The 15,323-nt window shown below is 37.7% G+C and overlaps 1 protein-coding gene across 3 annotated transcripts; it reads right to left on the bottom strand.

Moving 5' to 3' along the window:
- Positions 1–9,702: 9,702 nt before the first annotated feature.
- LOC137189799 (alcohol dehydrogenase class-3-like) lies at positions 9,703–15,319 on the bottom strand. Of its 3 annotated transcripts, none has more exons than XM_067599864.1 (10): positions 15,241–15,319; positions 15,051–15,103; positions 14,756–14,857; positions 14,220–14,370; positions 14,028–14,115; positions 13,712–13,931; positions 12,282–12,542; positions 11,609–11,741; positions 10,724–10,862; positions 9,703–10,031 (listed from the first exon to the last, which is right to left on the bottom strand). In XM_067599864.1, exons 2-10 carry the CDS (start codon positions 15,066–15,068, stop codon positions 9,986–9,988), a joined length of 1,158 nt encoding a protein of 385 aa, XP_067455965.1. In that variant the 5' UTR covers positions 15,069–15,103; positions 15,241–15,319; the 3' UTR covers positions 9,703–9,985. The 3 variants fall into 3 exon arrangements, with proteins under 3 accessions (XP_067455965.1, XP_067455964.1, XP_067455963.1); XM_067599863.1 differs by having other exon boundaries at positions 15,229–15,295; XM_067599862.1 differs by lacking the exon at positions 15,241–15,319 and having other exon boundaries at positions 15,051–15,222.
- Between the last annotated feature and the right edge of the window lie 4 nt (positions 15,320–15,323).

Here is a 15,323-nt window from a genome sequence, read left to right as displayed (position 1 = left end):
ATATTTCTAAGATGAATTGATGTTTTCACATATGATATATGTGCTTTTCAGCCTTGCAGATATTGCGATTTGTTGCCTGTAATATGCTTGAATTGACACTTATTCTCCTTCTGAGAACTTTTAAAGTTACTTTGGTTAAGGTAAATGCCCTAAAATGAATATCTAAAGTGTCTGTGGGTGTTCCAAGAGCCCCTGCAGTACACTAACTTGTCAGGGCAGGACAGAGCTCTGAGGAGGGTAAATCTGCCTCCAGTGCCCCAGGGATGAGGGATTACCCTGGGCTATTTGGCTGCTTCCAAACAGGTGAGGAGCCAGGTTAGACATGACAGACTTTGTCGGGGTGTCCAGGATTTAGGGGATATTACTTTAAAAGCAACTTGGTGGGTGTTCCCAGTGCCCTCTCCCTGTCTCTTCTTGGTTGTTTGTTTGTCAGTCATTAGAGATGGAGCATTTTGTGTGGGTAGTAGTCCTTAATCCGAGTGATAGTGATTATAGGGCGGTCAATAGAAGCTAATTGTGTGCACTGCTGCGTTAATAACACAAACGTAATCAGTGGGCTTTAAATGATGAAGTCATCTTGTATTATGCTGCAGGGCTTTGATCACTTATTTCTCATGAATAGAAGCACAAATGATAAAATAGTCCTTTTTTGGACAAATTTAATCGCTAGTGGGGGTGATCAAAGTACAACTGGAATTGTTAGTGGGCCCACTACTCAAACATAAACCCTATCTAGGCTGTGGACTTTGTGTGCCTTAATAAAGTTCTAATCACTGGGAAGCATTGTTTATTTTCTGTTACACTGGCCCTGGGGCCACACAAATTTAAACCCTCTGGCACTGTGGCTTCTCTGCAAAGCCTCGTATATCCGCTAAATACCATCAGAGATCTGAGACTTTTCCTTGACCGTCCCTTTCATTAATGTTTGTGGTGATATGACTCTCAACCAGTTTCATTCACTAATGGACAATCAGCTATACTTTCTCTATTATATTATATACGAGTTTAATCCAGGGACAGAAATTATTTAGTTTCCATTGTCAAAAAGATGTAGCTCTGATGCTTGCACTCTAATGGTTGTAATTCAGGATTTGAATCCTGTTATGATATTACTCTTGCTAGACTGGTTGGAAGCAGCAATTTAATGCTGGAAAAATACAAAAGGAATATCTGGAAAATGTCAATGTAAAGCTAGAGTTCTGTCAAAATAGAGAATACAAGTATAGTTTTGATTAACAACCTAAATTCAAGTAAACATGGCAATCTGGTCTCTTTTGTTGTACTAACTCTTTAAAAAGTTCTGCGTATTTGCAGTAGCAAACAAAAGTTTTAAAAAGATTGGATAGTATTAGCTTGGAATATTTATAATGGGGATGTGTGGATTTTGATTATGGTGGATATCACATCACCACCTAGTGGATTCTGTTGTTCTTACAGCCACAGCAGATGCTTCTCTGCTCTAAATAAAGGACACTGAACAGGTTGACTGAAAAACGTCAATATCAAATCCTTTCAAAAATAATATCAGGCCATGAATATCACTTTATAAGGTCTCTGCACGTCCAACATCTCAATAAGGAGCAAAAACATCCCATACCAATTATCACTGACTGTCACTGATATTCATATCAAGGCCAGATTTTCCCCGTTTGCTCAGGGAACATCCCATTCAGGCAAATGTGTTTGCTCATACTCTCAAGACATGTGGGCTGAGGAATGAAATATCAAACAGGACAACTGTTAAATGGGATGCACGCGCGCTCACACAACCACACGTGCGCACACCTACACAATAATGTAGGTATTCAAATACATGCACACATACACACACACAGACACTCACTGAAATGCCATACCTCACTTTCCTAAATGATAATTAGTCCTCTATCATGCCTGCTGAATGATCAATGACGGCACTGTAGGTTTTACATTAATAATTTCTAAAGGAGAGAGAGTGACAAAGAGAGTGGGAGAAGCAGGAGATGTGTCCTGTTGTGTTCTGGGACAGGGGGAGGCTAGATTACCCATGTGCCAGGGGAATCTAATGCAATTACGAGTGTTTGCTTACACCATGTGTCCCCTTCCGTCTGCGCAGCGGCATCGGGACTGCACCCGCCACCATCCTCCCATTCAGCTCTCTTGTTTGTTTTCGGTATTTACGCCACTGCACACACACACACACACACACACACACACATACACACACACCCCTCCTCATTTGCCCCTGTATTCAATATCACTAATTAAAGTAAACCAATAAGGTTGGGGAAGGGCGGAAAATAAGATGTGTTTGAAGACTAGATTGAACTCTCAAGGCAACTCAAAAGTCAAAAGAGACATGGAAGGAGGGGGGTGTTGTGTGTGTATGTGTGTTGGGGAGTTGAGGGGTAGGGGGTGGGGGGGTGCTGGCAAAATATACATTATTTATAATGCAAGAAAGAAGGCCACATAGGGAGAGAGGAGGTTTGTTTAAGAGATTAGCAATGGCCTGCTTATTAGCTTTAGCTCTCATTCCCAGTCATTTGCCTATTCTTCAAGACTCCCATGCCATCCACAAAGAAGTAGCCAGATTATTGATTAGAATTTGACTTTTTTTCTTTAAGTTTTAATCTTATTATGGCTCCACATGTCAGTAGTAGACAGGGTAGCAATTACAAGAAATGTAAGATAGATAGATAAGATAGATAAGATAGATAGATAGATGTTACCCTTTGTACTCCAGCAGGCCAGCCCTGGTTTGACTTTCTTATTTTGACTATATACCCTGGGACACAGATGACATTTCATTTTTGTGTATTTAGTGCCAAGGATGATATTAAACTAATCTGCCCATGCTCCTGTTTGCTTTTAGGGATTTGGGAAGTATAGGCAAACATGAAGCACACAGAGACTCCAGCTAAGATGAGGGGCGACAGGAAGACTTTTGGTAAAGCGACAGAGCTGAGGTGGTGGCGGCAAACTGTTGGCTTTCTCAGTGTGAGGTAGTGAGAATATGTCCAAACCTCCCTGATTGGGATTACACATTTGATGTTAAATCCGTTGCTAAAGTTTAAATCTGTGTGTTTTGCTAGCAGTGAAGTTGACCTTATAGTGTGAACCTTCTTAAAAACTAACTTCCCAAAGGCATTCAGGATTTTTTGCTGCTGTGCTAACATGAGTCAAGATTAATAAATGGGGGTCATATGTTTTTGGAATTAAACTTTTGGAAAACTGAAAAAATGAAAAATAACAGTATAAGTAAGTATAGGTACAATGAAACCACCATTTTTAATGTCAACAAACTTTCTTATTTAATTAATTGTGTGATTTTAATAACTTTAAAGCCCACATTTAAACTACAAATAACATTATCAACAAATCATTATAGACTCTAAGACTATTGACTACAATGTCTTTACATTAGTATAACCAGTATTTGGCATTACTGTTGAAACTGGCACTGTACAAACATCCTGACTACACCTTGTACTGGATTACACAATATTATATTACACTGTACCGTATAGTGTCACATATTCTATATGTTAGTGTATGTTATATGTCACACACACAACCTCAGTATGACTTGTGACTTGTAATTCTGTACAATTGCACAATTCACAAATTTACAAAGTGCTGTAATGTAAATAATATGTACAACTTTTGGATGTCATTTCCTTAATTTGTTATTTTGTCATATTTATTCGTTTTAAATAGCTCATTATTGGCCTTAAGACTGTTTCTTGCTATAAAAAGTGAGTTTCTCCTCTGGTGATCAATAAAGTCTAATGTATAGGTCATTGATTTTCAAATGCCAACCAAGAAATGTTGGCCACAGATGAAAGTTTAGCTGATGTGAGCTATCAACATCAAATTAGATTTCTCTGCTACCAGACCCTCTTCTCTACAGCTTTGGCTGTATTTAAATAAAAATGCCACATAGATGAATAAATAAATAACTGCATGCATCATTTGGGCTGGTGAAAATATCTCAAGTAATTTTAATATCACAACTCATGAGTCTTAATTAGTGCTTGTTGCTAGTAAACTCCCATGAAAAGCAATACCAAAGTAGTGAAGAATAATTGAGTCATTATTTATCATTCAGTGTATTTTGCACTGGCTTGGCACTCCAGCCATATACTTAAAATATACATAAATGTAAATTCAGCATTACTCACTTCTACCCTGCCTGCCAACGTACGTATAATTGAAATCTGTGGGATGCTTGCGAATGAGTAATGGGACCAGGCACCTATAATGGATCATTTCAGGTTTCTTTTCTTTGAACCACAATTACCAGCCAACGAAAAGTATTTCAACTGTGTTCAGTTAAGTGTGTATTTTTTGGGGGGGGATTGGCTCGATCCTGTTGTGGCTTGGCAGCAGGCCAGGGAACAGTGATTTGGAAGCCTCATCTTTGGACAACAGTGAGTTGTCGGGAGGAGAAGGAGAAAAACAGAATGATGCACTTTACTGTGGCTGTATAACACGGTAACTATGACTCACCGCACACTCATTTTGATTTTTCTTGTCTCACCACAACCTTGAGACTCATTTGAAACGCTGGCAGATATATATCAAGCAAAATGTAATGAATGTAACAATTTAGATACTGTATACTTCAACAAATCAAAGAGTCCTTTTATACGATTCAGCGCACCTAGTGCAAATTCATTTTTCTCAGTAATACAGGGAGAGGTTTATTATTGTTGTAAGTTAGCATTTTGTGATTTCATTTGCATTTTAGCCACTTAGTTTTCACCAAAAGCAGTTTAAATGCTCTGTAAAACATCATAGAGGAATCTGGTGGAATCAACTAATCTTCTTTTAAACAACCTCAACATGTAACTTTTATAAATTTCAAGTTAATTCAACTTAAAATGTCTAGTTTTCATTTTCAGACCATTTCTGAACTTATAAAGATTAGTTCACCTGACTTGAAGTCTTTTGAATGTTCTGCTTAGAGTTCACTTAACTTAAATTTCTAAAGAAATATGATTAGTATATCAGTAGGCTTTCCAACATGCTACGTTTGAGAGTTAAAACACTCCAGAGACCGTTCTTTTTTGCAGTTTGAAGAAAACATACATGATGGAAACTTGCTGTCTGTCTTCAATACATATTTCAATACATTCTTTTAAGTCTAAACAATGCATAACCATGATGGAAGTTAGTATCGATTTCACCCTCTGTGAACTTATAATTTATCAAAGTCATTGAGAGCAGCCTGGCATGCTGACTTTTGTACTGTCTCTCCAACTGCAGCCACAGCTGTAAATTCTGAGTGTGAAATGAAAAACTGAAAAGAAAATGTTGATGGAAAGCAAATTTGATGGTGACTGTTTGTCAGTGTGACTGATCAGTTGTTGATTCAACTTAATACCTTAAGTTTATTCAGTGTTTTGTCTCTAGTTGAGTTAACTTATCTCAGTCATCATATCTCACCATTCAAAAACGTTGTTGCATTCTTCACATTCGCTAACATTCATTGAAATCATTATAGCTGTTATGTTCTCCTGTTTTAGGTGACAGTTTAATAGAATGACACCGACACCCCCAAAAAACCAAAGAAAAAACACTAGAAGTCATCTTTGCGAATAGCATCACCTAACATGACGATATTCTTATTGTATAGTGTGTTTTAATTACAGGTTGATCCATATATGAATAGAATCAACAATTTCATACCAATTATATTCTTACTGTCACAAACAAATACCTTCACAAACATTCCCAGGAATTACCCGAGCGGTAAACTAAGCAGGTTTGGGAGGTAACTAAATCTCCCAGTACTTTCCTCACGCTTGTGAACTTCTTCTAAGGGATTAGGGGGTAAACACACATGGGTCTGAGAGAAATATCTCCCCCTATACTTCCATCCCATAACCACATGAAAAGTCTCTGTTGAGTCAGTGTTGGCAGCAAAAAAGCATTGTGGCAGAGGGGACGGGGCTCGGTCCAAGTCTGTTGTGGATGAGTTCTGTCAAGCCCACAAGGACAAATGATCTATTTAAGATGTGAAGTTGTTATTGTACCTATTTTTAGGGTATAATAATCAAATGACTTAAGATGTGAGTAGCCATGTATAAGCATCAGTCAGATGTTTCCTTCCTGCTATTTGGTAAAGAAGATATGAAATTTGCCTCAAATTTACACTTTTTTAAATGTGTATTTCTCTGCACATTTCCCTTGGATGCCATTCTTGGATCAGATCCTTTATGTCAGATTTAAAAGAACTAAAATAAGGCAAACGACACCAACTACCTGAGTGACTCCTTTCGCACACTTGCTAGTACTGTGTGACCAATAAGGGATAGACCAAACAAAGGAGTGCCATGATAGCACCTTAGAGCTAATCTCTCAATTACTACTTTACTGCTGCTGTCAGACAAAACACAACAAAAACTTAAGAGCTGTCACGCATACAGCTCTTTGTGTGTGTGTGTTTGTGTGTCTCTTTGGTAATAGCCATGTGTGGTCTGTCTAATCCTATTCTTTGTTGCCTATTTCTGTTGCAACTTAACTATGAAACACTGACACAATATGATGGACAGGTTACAAAATACAAAACATATGGTCTTGCATGGCTCAGTGAGAAGAGCATGATACAGTCATTATCAGGGTTAGAGGTTTGCATCACAATAAGAATGCTGAAGTGCATTACCATAGACTTTATATATGTACTGGGAGATTTCCAAAAAATGTCTTAAGTACGGTTTTGAAATATATATTTCCATGTGCTTTTTCAGTGCAAAAGTTTGATGGACCCATGCTGGGCAAACCTTGAGGTTAAAGCAGAAATATAATCAGCACTTGTGCAACCTATATTTGAAAGAATACACCTGTACATTATAATAAAACTATGTTGTCCTTTGAAAAACGTACTGGCAATTCTCAAGGTTCAATTTTACAACCGCTTTGGAGCATGAAAGCCATTTGAGGCCATTTATGTCAAATAGCAAGCCTAGAACATGCCTTTTTTAGTTTCTAAAATTGTTAATACTTTGGAGATAAAATGGGCTTTCACTTGATAACAGTACCCCAGTGTGTAGTTCACTTATGCAATGGAAAAGTAGCTGTCCCTCCAAGAGACCAAGCACTGTATTGTGCTGTCCTCTAGTGAAGCTGAGTATATCCACTGACACAGCAGCTAAAGCTAACCATGTCGGAGAAAGACTGGGGATGTCACAGGCAATGCCTGGCATTAGCCGTATAATGGCCAGGATTTGCTGATAAAACAGGGGCCTCACATTGGCAGTCTTTAGTGACTTAAGTGGGCCGTTCTTCCATAGCCGTTAGGGCTATACAGTATATCCACCCCTCTATCTCTCTGTTTGATGGACTATGTCTCTTTCAGACGTGCTTTCTCCCTCGCTCACAGTATTTCTCAGTTTTTTTGACTGATTAATGTCATTTCATGTGTTTTGTTTATGTTTACAAGACATATGACAAACATTTAGACTAACAGGTGTACCAAAGGTTTGTGTGACAGCACAGTATGTCATTTTACACATGTACAGAATGTACATGCAAGTCTGACAGTGTTAAGATGCCAGTCCTCTAATGGACTTGTACTGGGAAAAAGAATAAAAGTAATGCCTAATCCAAATAACCTATGTTCCTTTACCTGGTAATGTAACTAAATATGATGTTATATTGGCAAATAATAGCTGTTGTAGCATGAGGAAAATGTGTGAAAGGCTTGCAAGAAATTAAAACAACTGAAACAGCAAAACCAAAACAAACAAAAAAAAGTACATTTGTACATGTTTCTGGCATCTTAACACTGTCAGACTCGATTTGCCTGTCTGGTCAGACATTGGGATCTTAGCCTAATGAACATGAGCCATCCAGTCTACGGATTACTCTCTTAAACCAGTCTCTCAATGCTTGCGATAAATTTTCAACATGTTACATAGAAACAGCCAGCAATGTAAAAGCCAGCGTGACTAATATCAGATAAACAAATATAAAATACATGTGCTTAAATTATTAATGGGAATCTTATATATTTGTTTATTTGTATCTCTTTTAACTCAAGGCTAATCTCCCAAGAGTCCATTTTGAGAAAATGCACTGATTTCCTGCACTTTTTTTCTTGTGCATATATTAAAATAACCATAATTAAGCTAAAGGGGTACCAAATAGAATGATTTGTAGTCTCTGGTGGATATACTTTCTGTATTTGCCATGTCATGAATTACACCAGTTGAAGTACAGCAACCCGTTTACAATGTGTGTAAATGAGTATTGTGTCTTATATTTTTGTGTTGTTTTTGACAATAAAAATACCATCTTTGTTACAACAGGGTGTTTCCCACCTACTATTTTTATGTTCTCATCATATTCAGTGTGCCATCATCTGACTGTCACACAGGAATATAGCTTAATAAATAAGGGGAAATCTCTTGATCCCAATCTAAATATTGTGAAAGGCAAGGCAGCACTTTTTGACATTTTTTTTTCCAGACATGCCTTTATTTGTTTGATGGCATTTACCTCATCTGGCATTTCTGTTGTTTGTCAATTATCTTCATGAAGTCTCATATCTGAAAGAGTTGTTGGAGTGAAGTGATGACAGCAAGAGGTAGGAAAATGAACATAGAAATGAAAATGTAAATATGGTTTCTCTGTTTGCAAATGTTGGGTTGCTGTCTCTGCTACTCAACTCCATGCCACTTTATGCCAAAGTTTCCTATCCAAAGGATATTTGCAGAAAAGCTGCCCAGATGAACGAGAAACATGACAAGATGGACAGTTAAGACTTTCAAATATGTGTAAGATGTTGTGGATAGTATGTCCTCCCTGTATCAGTTCCACGATGCTGTGACAATTCCAGAGTTCAAACGCGCAAAGAAAAAAAAAGGTAGGAGACTTACGGTCGTCACTTTGGATAGTTTTCCCATAGGCAGACATTCAGCCATATAAATCTGTGAGCATGTCCAACATTTATAGATGAGGTGCCCAGTGGCATAACCACCTGTCAAAGCTTGTCTTCCTCTTTCTTTTGATCTTTCTCTCTTATCTCCCTCTACTGCTCCATTCTCTGTTATTCTGCTTTCTATTACTAAAAAAAAAGTTTTCTCTGCTTAAGCTGTATGATCTGTGATTGATAGCACACAGGCAGCGCAGACCAACATGAGAGGAGGAGCACCAATTTATTTTCCATTTTAAATAAAGATGGAAAAGCAGGGGAAACTGCCAAGGGTATTCATTTGATCTGAATGGAACTTCAATAAAACAAATTCCTTCAGACAGTTATTTCAGTCCTTCACAGGGAGGCCTTCCCCCAAACAACCTTTTGTCTTCTGTCCTGACAGTCCACAACTGCTATTTTAGCCCTTCTCATTGACTCCCTATTAAATCAATATATAATATTACCAAGGACGAAATTTGGTAAGCCTGACCACATGAAGCTGATACTTTTCCATGATGACAGATTCAGCCATTTGGTTCCTGTGTCTTTTACCTCATCCCATATACAAGGATATTTAATTCCAACTATCACTTCATATTGATATCAAGACCAGAATCACTGCAGTTCCATGTATGACAGATGTAGAGAGAATCTGTCTTGATATTACTGGTGATGTACATATCTTCACACTTAACATAAGTACACTGAACATCCCGTGATGTTTCTCCCTTTTAATCGAGCCAGTGATCAACAAGAAACACAAAAAACCCTCAGTATTTAATCTGAATTAAAAGGCAGAATCATTTGCAGATAGAAAAGCAACGTCTTTATAAAGTTAGATTGTATTCATGGACACATACAGATGCTTTTTCATGACACAAGACTGCCATCTAGTGGCCAATTTGGTTATTTGCTACAAATTCAAGCAGGGAAAAATCAATATCTTTTAGGAAAATGAGCATAATCTTCAGAGATCAAGAATAAATTGCTGAATTTTATGCAAAATATCATTATGACGATGATCTTCTTATCAAGTAGTCTCTTTCCACAGCTTAAGCCCTTACTCATGAAGCCACCTCAGGATTCTCAGTCTTTGGCCTTCTCTGGCCAAAGACTGATTACAGTACGGATGCTAAAAAAAAAAAGAGGAAACATGACTAAAACCACTATATCTAAGTCATGAGATATAGTTGTTAGATAGATATAGTAGTTCCCACCAGACCCAACATTTAATATAGACAGACACAATATATAATAACAACAATATATACAGTATTGAACAAATTTCTTCAAAATGAGACATTTGTAAAATTCTTGATATGTTTCCAAGAATTTATAAAATTCAAAACACCTCTCCTGTTTGGAAAACCACAACAAAAGATATTCAATTAAAAATGGGAATTCAAGATAAAAAGGAGCAGAGGTATTTTACAAAGACTGTCCCGCAGCTGTTTGACAAACTTGCTGATGGGTCAGTCTATTTAGGAAATGAAAATGCTGCACAGGAAATGTATACAGAAGTTCAACAGGATGCTGCTGTCATTGTATGAGAGCGGTGTGTATTATAACCAAATAAGGCATTTTGACATGGTTTGTTCTGACACACACTTATTTTCTTCACTAAGGAGATTTCATTAATTTCATGGATACTCACCCTTACCTAAACCCAAACCAATATGTTCCTAACACCAACCCTAGATGGAGGTGACTCACCAAAATGTGACTGTGTGAAGAGATTATGGTCCCCACAATTTGAGTTATACAAGTACACACATATCAAAGAAAGAAACACACTATCAGTCACAAATAAATCAGAGGTCTTACCTTTTCCCAAGATGCAAAAGTTCAAAAGCCTTATTGATTTGATCCAGTGGGAGTTTGTGGGTGATAAACTCATCCAGCTTCAGCTTCTTGTTCATGTAGTCGTCTACTAGTTTAGGCACATCCTGCACGCTCTTCCACCCTTTTGAAGAGGATCATAAACAGAGTCCTCATTACATAGACCTCACAGCATAGAGGCCATCAATGAATCCCTGAGCAAAGCACTTTTCTTACCATCTTTTAGTATAATTTATATTATGTTACCCTAAATGACTATAAGGACATACGCATCCTTGAATACTCTTATAGTGTAAGATCTTTGATATTCAGGGTTTATTAGATGTTAGTTTGTGATTATGTGTTTTACTGCTAGTGGACACACTTTCCCTCAGTCTCCTTCATTTTCTACTTTATTTAGTGATTTCCTGTGCTCCCTAGTAAGACAATGGACAAGCATAATAAAAAGGTGCAGACTTGTCACATATGGTTACATACTATGCATGTACGTAGTTTCAAAATGTGGTCTTGCACCTTGTGACATGATACAACATGTCTAGTGGCTGCTTTGTATTTTGGTCTACTGCAGCTACTATTAGTGGAGAAACTGGTTTTGTTGAACAATAGCATAAAGCCTTTAGTCAAGACTACAGCTGAAACAATTTACTGAATACTGTCATCAGTTAAATGAAAAATAATCAATATACTAATCGATAATAGTTAAAAATATTTAGTTATAGCCCTAATCAAGACATGATTACCAGTGAGGTTTGATTGGCATTTTCTCTCATTTGTGTTTCTTGAACTTGAACTTTTCACAATATCTATTTTGCAAGTTACACAAGTTGTGCAACCTATAGATAGGAGCTTGTTAACTTGTTTTAAGTTCACCTCCAAAATATGTCCCCTTCAATGTGCGTCCCATCAGGATCTTTTCAACCACAACGTTCATTGCCTCTGTCTCTGTCCACCCAACGATGACACACATGCCCCAGGCATCTGTTGTAGACTCCAGCGCAGAGGTCTAGGACAACACAAACAACAGTTGTCTAATTAATACCCCTTTTAAAAGGCATTTATACCGTATGTACACAGAGTCAGGTGAAACAAGAATATGAAAAAAGGATAACACAGTTTCAACATTGTGTAAACTCAGGTGAATGGTTGTGTAGAAACTATTGCTATCAGCGGATGAGTGATTGCTATTATCAAATGGACGAGGAGGTCAGGAAGGCTTTTTTTGCAGAACTTCTGATTAGATCTGAGTTTATGTACCACATAACTTCACTAACTTAACTCGTGGCATATGTTTTTACACTATGTATGTTTTTATGGTCTTATTTTCAACTCTTGTTCCTGTGAAGCACTTTGTGAATTTCATTTCTGTGAAAGGTGCTATGCTAAATAAACTTATTATTACTTATTATTAGAAAAAGACTTTCTGTGTACTGACACTGCATAGCCATATAGAGGTTCCCTGCTGTACCTGTAGGACTGAATTTTCATGAAATAAAAATGAGACATAAAATACAATTTAAGCTTCAAACAAGATTGAGACACACACCATGACAGCTGGACTACCGACACACTCAAAAGCAAAGTCCACCCCTCCGTCTGTCATCTCTACCAGAACATCTTGGATGTTCTTGCTATGATCTCTGGGGTTGACGAATTCAGTGGCTCCAAACATTTTGGCTTTCTCAAACTTGTCAGGGTTGATGTCAACCCCAATAATCCTTTTTGCCCTGGAAATTTGGCAGCCCATGATGGCAGCCAGACCAACAGCTCCAAGCCCGAACACGGCACACGAGGAATCTTTTTCGACCTGGATGCACACAATTTGGGAGTCAGTCAGTTGAAAGTTGTTTAAGATCAATTTGTTTAAGAATACTTTACAACACTTTTACAGACAACTTTTATATATTACAGTTTAGTTTATTCTCCTAAACATGTCCATTACACACATATCACCTGCTCTATCGTTTGGTCACAGCGCTGGTCTAATGGTGACGAGCAGCAGCAGTTGTCTGTTCTGTGCTACCCTGTTAGTTTTTATGTGCAGTAAAATTGCAGGCACAAATCTAAATGACCTCTCCCAAGTGTACAATGTTAGAGCCACAAAGAAGGCCCAGTCAATCCTTGCTGCCCCTAGTCACCCCTTGTTCAGTGAGTTCAGGTTGCTTCTGTTCTGGTCGCAGATATAATCTGCCAAGATGTAAGACCAATAGATTTAAAAACTTATTTGTCCCTGCTGCTGTTGGCCTTTTGAATAACAATATGTAATTGTATGTTTTTTGTGTGAGTTGTTTGTGTGTTGATTGTTGTTGATGATGATGATGATAATTCCCCTTGGGGAAAATAAAGATTGCCTTGACCTTTTATTTACCTTGTACTGGACCATTTTACTCTTATATGAAAGTATGAATTTAATTAATCAGGTTTTTAAGCCCTATTGGCTTTTTGTAAGCCCTAGTAAAAAAGTGCAGTTTAAATAAAACACATATATCAAAATGTAACATATTATCAAACATATAAAAGGAGTTTGACTTAATACTCACCTTGATTCATTTTTCCATCAACTGGAGTATTTTTGAAAGAACAGATTTTTATCAGGTACCCATGAATACTGCCATTATTTCAATTTTATTTGCAGTTTCACGTAGGTTTTAGTTAAGAGTTTGTCCTTATATTGTTAGTGAGAAGTCTTATCTTTGTTCAATATTCAGAAGAACTTTTGTTCATGTTGTGTTTGTAGAAATGATAAAAATGTGTAGAATTTCACATCAGTCTTACAGGTTTTTGACAACCTCTATTTGTTTTGTACTCATCTTATTGATAGTTTAATAGTTGGGTAGGTATGGAGTAATCACATTTTTTTGAAGAAATTACACCTACTGTTCTCCTATATAACTACAATTCTACTGTGTACAGTAAAAAACACTGAGCAGCTACTTTGGACAATGTCATATGTCCTGCAGTTCTGTATGCTCTCACCTTGCCTGTGTTAACAGCAGCGCCATAACCAGTGGAGACACCACAGCCCAGTAGGCACACTTTGTGCAGTGGTGCATCGGCTCTTATCTTTGCAAGTGAGGTGTCGGGAACTACGGTATACTGGGAGAAAGAACTGACACCAAGGAACTGGTACACCTGCTGCCCATTGCAAGATATCCTGCTTGTGCCATCAGCCAATACACCCACTTGTGTATTTGCCCTAAAAGAAACCAACAAAAGGAACAATGACAAGTTAAAATGCTATGAAAGCAGAACCGTCAATTTGAGTGTGATAAACATGTGGTAATGAAATCACCAGTTCTTTCTGCAAAGATTTGTTTTAGAACTGAGACATCGTTCACATTGCTGACACTGTGGCAGAAAAAGAGGAATAACTTTGTCCCCTAAGAAAACAACAGAGCAAAAAAAAAAACTGTGTCAGTCAGAGTTCTTTATAAAAAGGAATGAGTCCAAACCAAACTTGTCCATTGTGGGCTGTATAATTTACCTGGTGAGAAATTGGTGACTTCTGGACCAACACTCTCCACTTCTCCTGCTGCTTCGTGGCCGAGAACTAATGGGAATGGTCTAAACTTCATCCCTTTTCCTGTCTCATACAGGTATTCCCAGTCTGTGTGGCACACACCTGTGGCAACAATCTGAACAAATACGTAGCGTTATGGATTCTCTTGATAGTTTTGGGAAGTTGGAGGTTGTACTTGGTATATGCAATATTCATAACAACAGGAAACAAACAGAGACAGAGGAAGTGAAACGTATCAAAATATTTTCTATCTGAATGTATCGCCTGTACAATCAAAGCAAAACCGGAAGAAATGAGCAGTTAAATAACACAATTCTCAACCTTGGTCTCAGTAAAGTTGTCACTGAGAGAATTCTTGTTGCGTACATATGATTCTGATGTAATTTAACACCATCAACACAACTCAAAATAGGTTAAATACATGTAAAAAACTAACATCTTTTAACTCTGAACATTTTGCTGTGTAGCTTCACAAGTGCTCACATTTACAAACAGCTGACCTTAATGCGGACTTCATGGACTTTAGGAGGGGCCACCTCCACATCTTCAATGGAGAGGGGCTTCCCTGACTCCCATGCAACAGCTGCTTTGCATTTGATGACCTGAAAGAGAAAAATACAACTATTTTGTAAGTTACAGTGTTTTTTACAGCTTGGCTCAAATGACAGGAGTCATAAAATGGGCGTTGACGCCATTGTCAGAATAGACAGAATCAACACAACTACATCCACAGTTTACTTTTTACCAAAAAAAACCTCAAACAATGAACGTGTTGATGAAGTTTCTCTGTCTTACCTGCCCTGCTGTTGACATTATGGAGCGACGTTGGCTAATAGCAAGACAATTCCCTGTATTTGACAACAAAGTAATTATTTTAGAATATGTACATCTGCGTCATATGTAAAGTCCAAAATAATAACAATAACTTTGTATCATGTTATAGCAACAGTGAAATATTCAGAGTCATGCTTGCCGCATATCTTACACTGTCATGACAAGTCGACCAATTGATGTGACTCACTCCTTTATAGGAGGCGATGTGACTTTACGACAGTACCCGCTTGTGCG

The sequence above is a fragment of the Thunnus thynnus genome, chromosome 9, assembly GCF_963924715.1.
Source record: "Thunnus thynnus chromosome 9, fThuThy2.1, whole genome shotgun sequence".
Lineage (NCBI taxonomy): Eukaryota > Metazoa > Chordata > Actinopteri > Scombriformes > Scombridae > Thunnus > Thunnus thynnus.
This window is presented reverse-complemented; position numbering and strand designations above follow the sequence as displayed.